At 49.8% G+C, this 8,688-nt stretch overlaps 1 protein-coding gene across 1 annotated transcript; it reads right to left on the bottom strand.

Moving 5' to 3' along the window:
- Positions 1 to 758: 758 nt before the first annotated feature.
- On the bottom strand, positions 759 to 8,036 carry LOC104514493 (interferon-induced very large GTPase 1-like). Its single transcript, XM_010158193.1, is given in 3 exon segments — positions 759 to 6,763; positions 6,766 to 7,490; positions 7,492 to 8,036. Coding segments are annotated over 3 exon segments (7,275 nt in total).
- Between the last annotated feature and the right edge of the window lie 652 nt (positions 8,037 to 8,688).

Raw genomic sequence — 8,688 nt, 5'->3', positions numbered from 1 at the left:
TGATTCTATGATTCTATACTTCTGCACGTCGGTCATACCAATTGCTCAACGGCTAAGGGAATTGTTGAGGCTAAGGGTTGAAGGGAAGTTCACCAGGTCCAGGCACCGGCGTAGGAACAGCTCACCTTAACGTTTGAAGTAAACCCAATAAACGCAGAGTTAAACCACCACCTAAATCCACGTCAGCTGTTGTCTTCACTGCTCTAATGATGCCAGGGACAGAACAGCCACTGATCTGACCAGCTCAGTGTATCGACAAGGGAATGGTAACCACGAAAAGCAAAACAGCACAGCTTGCAGCCAGTGTCACGCAGCTCTCAGATCCCACGGCCCTGTCTTGGAGTGTGGTAAGTACTTGCTGCAGGGAAACTGATTTTTTGCCAGTGTCACTCCTTTTCTCCCAGCACCTGCTACTTTCTAATGGTCCCTTTGCTCCTCAGCTGGGCACTTGGTCTTAATCTTGGCCGCATGACGGCTCGCTGCAGGGATGGTTTCTCTTTTTTGCTCTAGGACAAAGCAGATGTATGTGTTCCTGGCAGGAAGGGAAGAGGATTGTGACTTTATCATGAATCAAGGGAATTCCTGAGCGATGGCAGAGGCAGCACACCTTGTTTCACCCAACTCTGTGAGCAATTAGATACCGTTTCCTTCATGTGCCTTGAGGTCACAGTCCGTACAAAAATGTTTTACGGAGAGACTTACACTATGTTCTTCTAAAATTCAAATCAGTTCTGGTTCTTCCTTCATATCAGCTTGGCCTAGAGCTTCTCCAGTTGGTCCAGTGCTTCCTGCTTTGTAATTTTCTGCCACGAATCGGGGATTTCTCCTTTGCCGCAGAATTTCCCATTGTACTGTTTTTCTATCTGTGTCCTGAAGTGAGACACAAACCATTTCCAGTACGCTTGCATGGACGTATCAGAAGAAATCTTCCAAGTGGAGTAAGGAGGTCCTGCATCCCGGTATTTCTTGTAGGGGATCCATGTGTCTTCACCAATCCTGAATAAACAGTCACTTGCAACACTACTAGAACAAATATCAATGACCAGATTGTCTGTTCTATGCCACTTGTACCCCGTCAAAACTTGTGGGCGATGGAAGACAAGCGAGTGGTCTCCGTCGTGATTCTGCATGGTGTTTGTGCAAACAGCCCCACAAAAGGGACACTGCTTCCAGCACCCTGCAAACTGCTCAGCCAGGATTGTGTGAGGCTGCCTGTCGAAGAAGCTCATATCAGCCCTCACAAACTCTTCCCTGAGCTCCTCTTTCAGGGGAGCCAGTGCTTCCGTCACGGCATTATTCAGGAACTCGATGTCTGTTATCTCCTGATGCTCAATGCCCTTCAGGTCCCTCCTGGGCAAGTTTAGCACCTCTCCAAGTGTGCTGCAAAATTCATCCAGCCAAAGAGAGATTTTGTCATTTCTGTCTTTCCTGTCTTTGACAATGTTGGTTGATTCAAAAACAGCTGACTGGATCCTTTCGTAGTAGTAAGTGAGGGAGTCCTCTAAAAACTTCTCCAGCCTCCTGTTCTTATCTAAACAGTACGCCTCCACACGTGTCTCAATGTAACTCCGTAAAAAGTCTCCTGGGGAACTAAGGTACTTCTTGAAATTCTCAAAATTTTCTTCTTGTGCCAGGTATCTGAGTATGCAGACTTCCAGGGAGGATCTGTTACCGTTAAAATCTGGGATCTTACCCTTCATGTCTCGAGCTATGGCAAGAGCTGTCCGCTCATAGACTGCCTGGTGAAGGGCTGGGGCAATCTTGTCGCACAGGAAAACAGCAAATGTTGTGATAGAAGTGGCTCCTTGGCAGGAAATCTGGAAGCACCTAAAGAAATCTTCTCTCTTGCTCTCCAAGTAGATGGCTGGATCGTTTGCTTTTTTGAATGTCGCATGCATGGATTTAAACCTTTCTGCTGCCATTCTGCACAGATGCAGGGATAGATCTATCCTGTAATCTTTATTAAAACTGTATTTCACATTGCTAGGGACAGAGTCCATACCTTTCTGTACCTCATTTAGTATTTCGTGAATAAAACTTCGACTGTAATCCCTTTTCTCCTTTTCCTTCTTATCAATGTTTGCCCTCACACATGCTATGACGTTCTCTGTAATCTGCTGGACCTTGTTCACATCAGCATTGTCAAAATTCGTAGTCAAGAAGCACCAACGTTTTTTCCTAGTGACATGTTTCTCCAAGTCAGGAGAAAATGCTAGGTGTTTGGGAAATGTCCTGATTCGTTCATGTAAGTTGGGCTCCTTAAAGTGATCTAGAAGGACATCCTCTATTTCCACATCGATATCAACCGGTTCCGGAGGGGGAGCAGCAGAGGAGACTTCAGTAATCCAGATTCTCCAGAGAGAAATGAAGTTGTCTCTCAGTTCTCTTTCACTTAGTCTCTGGCCTTTTAGAGACAGAGCCAACTCCCTGCTCCTTTTCAGGAGCTCGTTTTCGTACTCTGATTTCTTTTCATCCAGTTTGCACTGGTTCTTCTTCAGCTCAATAAGGTTCTCACACTTCTTTCTGGTTTCGTGAAGAAGAGACTCTTTTATTTCTTTCAGCTTCAGCTCCGTGCTGCCTTTCCACTGGACCAGTATCTCGCAGTCTGTGTCTTCACTGAAATACTTTTCCATGTTTTCCGTGATGGCATCGCTTGTCTCTCGCACTAGTTTTTCAAGGTATTCTGTGGTGACCTTCTGCAACTCCCCATTCCGAATTTTATTGTCCAGCTTCATCTGCAAGTCTAAGATGTGACTCCTCAGCTGCCAGGTCCACTGACTAAACGCGGTTTCCAGTTTCTTGTACGCGGCAATCTCCACCGAATTCTTGAAGCTGAAAATGAAGTTTTCATTCAGCAAAGCGTTCCAGAGGTCGCTAATACGAACCTTCAGGCTTGACAGCCTCAAAATGCTGCCCTGTGACTCCTTCTTGGCAGCTTGGAGAATTTTGCTCTTTAATTCCTGGACGTTCTGGCTGTAGGTGGGATTGGGCGGTGCCATCGGGGGGGTTCCTTCCCACAGGTGAGCAAAGTAGTGAATGTGGGTGTTCACATCAAAGCGGATGACGTCGCTGAAGCAGGAGACGTCGCAGAACTCCTGCTGGGCAGCTGTCAAGGTCATTTCATCCAGCTTTTCCTGCAGACGCCTTTGTCCTTCCATGTTCTGTTCCTTGGCAGTTATTTCTCCCACATTTTGGTGCACAAAGAGGCAGCTCGGAGAAAGATTTACTTGCTTCATCCTCAGAAAAGCCTGCACGGCAATCTGAAGGATGTCTTGCATTTCTGAAGGGTTTTCTCCAAAGATATTGATCAGAGTCATGTTGCCGATGCCGATGCCAAAGGTGGCCAGCTCGTTGTCGTGGTTAAGGGACTGTTTGTTGGCCATCTCTATGGCACGAAGTCCCTCTGTGTCAACAATTAGCATGTACTCGAAGTCCAAATCCTGCTGCAGCTTCTCGTCCACTTTAATTAGCTGCATAAACGCTCCCCGGGTGCATCTCCCCGCACTGACATTGAACTGAAGACCAAACATGGAATTAAGCAGGGTTGACTTCCCTGTGCTCTGGATCCCAAGCACTGAAAGAACATACACTTGTTTGTCCCCGAGCTTCTCAATTAATCTGTCAAAGATTGCTCCAACCCATTGTAGCGGGACGTAAGAAGCATCGCCATCCATCAGCTCGATGGGATACCCTGAAACCATCAGATCAGCCGCAATCTTAGGTAGCTTGGCAAAACATTTATCCTTGGATTTCATTGATTCCAGAGCTTCGTAAATCTGCCCTACCTCTCTCAAAACGTGTTCCAGGCCAATGGACGAATCGTTGATTTCGTTGGAGAGGGCATTCAACTTATTCAGCAACACAGGTTTCAGACTGGTTTTTTCATTGCTTTTATTTATGGCCAGGATTTGAGACCACAACTGGTGATACTCTCTCTTCAGTTCGTCAAGGCGATCGGAGGACAGGTCATCCATAAAGACCTTCATCCACTGCAGGAAGTATCTCTTCTTATCTGCTGGCTGGGACTCGAGAAAGCCGAGGATGGGTTTCATCAGCTGATTGAGGGGGAATGCTTTCGCTAGTTGCTTTCCTCTTATCACTGACTTCTCTGATTCGATTTGGCTCCGATGATGCTCTATGCTCTTGTTCCTCTTTTCCTGCAAGCGACTGAGCTCTTTGTCCTTTATGCACCACATGCACCACAGTTTTCCCTGGAGAGGCAGGAGCTGGGATTTTTTCTCAAGCAAATTCTCATTCTTCAGGAGCTTCACCAGCTCCACTGCCTTTTCTTTGGCTGTCACACACGTGTCCGTATCTTCATCGACCAAGAAGCCGTGCTTGCGAGCTTTGTCCGAGCAGGAGTCAAGGCTGAAAAGCGTGTTAGACCCTTCCAGGAGATCCCTGATTGTTTTTGTCAGCTCCCACATTAATTCTGCTTCGTTTCTGTTCTTGATACCTATTTTTATGTTTTGTCTAGAGCGACCAGATGTAACGTTCTCTTTTTCGGTGAAAAGACAAACCAAAGGCCTCTGCGACTGCCACAGGTCACGTAAAATCTTCATCCCTTTCTTGTCACTCTGATCAGACTCAGATACGAGCGCCACGTTCACAGCAGATATCTCCTGTAAAAACTGCAGCTGGTGGTCGTGATCCCTTGCGTCTCCGTGCAGGTTGCAGAAGGCAACACAGCAGTCAAAGCTGTCATCGTCACTACCCCGGGGACAGTACCAGGAGATCTCCACAACACCTTTCATCAGCAAACAGTTTTTGGTGCTGCCTTGGCAATGCCGGTGGAAAAAAGTGTCATGCTTTCGTTTTCTCAGCAGGGCATTCAGCATCTGAGACTTGGAAGAGGAGGGAGAACTGCCGATCCGTATGAAGGACACGATGGGCGTCTCCGCCTGATAAATGAGTTTGTTTTTGTAACTGTTCATTCTGGCCTGCTTTCCTGACTTTTCAACCTCTTTCCATGTCTTTTTGATTTGGATGAGGCTCCAGAGGGGGAACTCTATCTGCGAAGTGCACGGGTTTGGTACCAGGAGGGGTAGCGCAAATTGGCAGAAAGCAAGCTTTGTGGAAATGTACTGTCTCATGAAATCATCGGCGCAATGAAAAATTGCCATCTGGAGATCCATGGGGTGCACTTCACTCTCCCTGGTTGCAGATTCAGGGGCTTCTTCCTCCAGATCAATGAAAAAGTCATCAAAGGAATCCGAGGGTTCATCCTCTCGCTCGGTGGGTTTTGACGCGGGGCTGAGTCCTGGGTTGCTCTTGTCCTTGCAGGTCAGGTACCTCACCCGATAATCCACGGTTAACAGCTTCTGCAAGAAGTAGAACGGTAGCTCGTTGTCCTTGCTGGGCCGGCTGTCGTGTAAAGATGTCTTGCATATGATGTGGAAATCTTCTGTCCCCATTTTTCTTGGATAGTGACTTTCTAGTCCAAGGCGCTTAAGTAAGTGGAGGAACTCTTGGTTTGCACTGGCTTGATTCGCCTTGGATTCGCTGCTGTCTGATTTGGATTTGGACTGAGTGGAAGGCTCAGTTCTTTGAAAAGTGTCCTCCATGTCTTTGATTATATTGCTTTTCTTCAGGTCATCGTTTGTGTCATCCAAGCACCCACTGATGAAGGAATGCAAGTCTCTTTCCAGCATCACCCAGTCTTTGAATACGCTGTACTTTTCGAGGAGAGCTTTTATCTCTGTGGACCATAAGTTTTTCATTTGGTCTTCCATGAAAGCTAAACGCTCGTTCTTCCACGCAGGGGACGCCTCTTTATTTTCGGGTGTCACAGTGAGACCCGTCAGCAGCAGGAACGCCTGGGCTCTGTAAACGTCTTGGTCCTTCAGACCCAGATACTCTTTATGTCCCGTTTGCGTTTCGTTTACCAGGAAGTTAATTTCTGGCCATCCAAGGAGGTACTGAAAAGTGCTGCTTTCCACCTGGTATCCCACGCTGGTCATAATTAAGAGCACCAACAGTTCTGTGTCCTTCTGTGCCCTTTCCTGGAGACACTGGAGTAAGGAATAAACAGCTAGGCTTGCAGTCAAGGTGGCTTTTATCTTTGCTTCATGAATGGCAGACGCCGAGGTTTCTGGTGCGTAGGTGACTTCCTGGATGTACTCCTTCATTTCCAGCAGTGTCTTGGTGAGATCTTCAAGCTCAGAAACACTGGGGGTTTCGGGAAGCTTGTGCTCAGTATGGAAGATCCATTGCATAATGAAGGAAGACCTAGGGAAGTCCCTGACGGAATAGATGTGAGGGTCCAGGAGGCACCTCAGCAGGGATTTGATATAGGTGGTGTTTTCTGGAGGCGACTTCTTGTAAAACAGAACGGTGTTCCCCAGGAACTCCTGCAGCGCTTTGTCCGACAGGCATACGTTGATCCAGACACTGTGGTTTTTGGTTTTTTCATTCAGATTCTGTTTGAATTCTATCAGGGTGAGGAGTTTCCGTTCATCCGCCATCACCCCCCACGCCTTCACGCACTCCATGAACGCTCTGGCCTCTTCCACCGCGCTGACCAGTTCCTCTCCAAACATGGTGCCCACGCTGTGGTTCGTTAGCGCTCCGTACGCGGCCCTGATGCTGCTGCTCATTTGAGAGCTGGACTTAAAGTCACTGGTGTGACTGAACAGGATTATATCCCACACCGGGATCAGCTGAAAGCCTCGGTCGATAACGCACCAGGTTGTGTTATTGGTGACGAGCCCCGATTTCCACTGGGGAAGAGAATCCATCCCTGCTGGGCCCCCCATGTTGGTCCCTTTTGGGCGCTCCTTCCGTCTCTTCCCTGAAAAGAAGCCTGTGAGCTGGATTGTGAAACATCCGCAGACATTCCCACGCTGGCACCGAAGCCGCTGTAGCTGGCCCCGATGTAGGCGCTCAGCGCTTCGGATGCTTGTCGCTTCACCTCTTCCCGCTGCTCAGCTCTGAAACCTTCCCTACATGCTTTCCACCAGAATATCCCTCCAAAGTGGAGGGGACCCTGGTTTGCGTGGGACCCAAACCTGCTGAAGAAGCTGGCACACCTGCTCTTCAGCATGTTGGGCCTGTCTGCTTCCGGAGTGATGCCCAGAAGGTGCTCAATGTCTTGCAGCTCCCGCAGGGCCGCATCCGAGAGGCGGAGCTGGTGCTTTTGGAAGTAGCAGGAGGCCAGAGGGATGTACTGGTACTTGGTGGTGCAAATGTAGCCCTGCTCAGAGTGGGACTGCAAGGAGCTGCTCTTATCTAGACCAGCTTCCACGTCAAACCCCCAGAACCCGGCTTTGGTGGAAACGCTGATGCTGAACCCCAGCTGCTCCATGGACTTGGTGAAAGTGGCTTCTGCTGCAGAGGAGGAGAACTCCTTCCTCTCAAGCAGCGACCCTTGCTCTGGGCTGGCGAGCTTGAATCCGTCGGGAACGCTGATGAGCTGGTCTCGCTTTGCCAGCACATCTGCAAGGCTGCTGGATCTGTAAATGCCCCGCAGGGCCAGCCCCCCCGACGCCCGTCAGGACCTCCGTGTCGGAGACGTTCTCGCCCCTGACCCCTGATGTTTCCTGCCGCTCCAGCTGCTTCTGGATGCTCGCCAGCACTTCCACCAACGACTTCTCCTGTAGTGCCCAGTACTCTCTGGGAATCTCCATGGCTTGCCACAGAGCCTCCTCTTTCTGCCTTAGGACATCCCTGCCGTGGCTGCGGCTGCTGTGCATCTCCTGCAGCTCCGTCAGGGCCAGCTTGGCCGCTTCATGTCTCTGCTTTGCCATCTCCAAGCGCTCCTTCTGCAGCTCCTCAAAAGTCGCTTTGTTGTCTGCCAGCTCCAGGAGTTTTCGGAGAGCCTTCGTTTCCCAGGGGTACTGCACTTCGCACTCCAGCTTAAGGTAGTCTTCATATTGCAGATGTTTCAGGGCTTCCCTGGACTTGACTCCCAGTATCTTTGACAGTTTGGGGAGCCAGTATTCATCATCCAATCCCTCCTTCTCACATGCTTCTGCCAGTAGTTTTTTAGCACGATATGCCTTCTCATCATGCTCTAGCACGTCCTCCTGCAGACCCATGGCTGTGGAAGAGGAAAACAGAGTTTCTTTAAGGTGTAGCCTCTTATAAGAGGGCTCTCCAGCAGCTGCAAGAGTAGGGATCCCTCCTACCTGGCTGCTGGAGCCCAGCCTGGGACACCCTAACACCCGGGGGTCTCCGTCCTGAGACAATGGATGTGCCTGGCGGGATGAGGCTTGGAGCAACCTGGTCTAGTGGAAGGTGTCCCTGCCCGTGGCAGGGGGGTTGGAACTAGATGGTCTTTAAGGTCCCTTCCAACCCAAACCATTCCATGATTCTGTGATTCCCATTTGCAAGTTCAAACTCAAAGCTGAGTGTGTATCCCAGAGGTGACACACACACATGCTCTGACTCGGCCACACAATCTGCCACGGACAAGGTGCTGCCATCAACAGCCCCCGCGTAAACCCAACGGAGCTCATGAAGATGGACATCCAGACAGCCCTGCACAATCCTGGATCCCTTGAGCACCAGCACAGCCCCTCTGACCATCCAATACCCCCACCTGCCTTCGGCACCCTCTTACCAGCCCCCAGGTCTTCTCCTTGCTGGCTGGTCCAGCTTGGTGCTCACCAGTGTCCACGCACTCGCACAACTCCTCTCGCGGGCGCACACTCACCCGAATGCCCAGCGCCCGGCACACGGGCTGTGACC

This window comes from Eurypyga helias, unplaced genomic scaffold, assembly GCF_000690775.1.
Source record: "Eurypyga helias isolate BGI_N326 unplaced genomic scaffold, ASM69077v1 scaffold44658, whole genome shotgun sequence".
In the NCBI taxonomy this organism is placed as follows: Eukaryota; Metazoa; Chordata; class Aves; order Eurypygiformes; family Eurypygidae; genus Eurypyga; species Eurypyga helias.
This window is presented reverse-complemented; position numbering and strand designations above follow the sequence as displayed.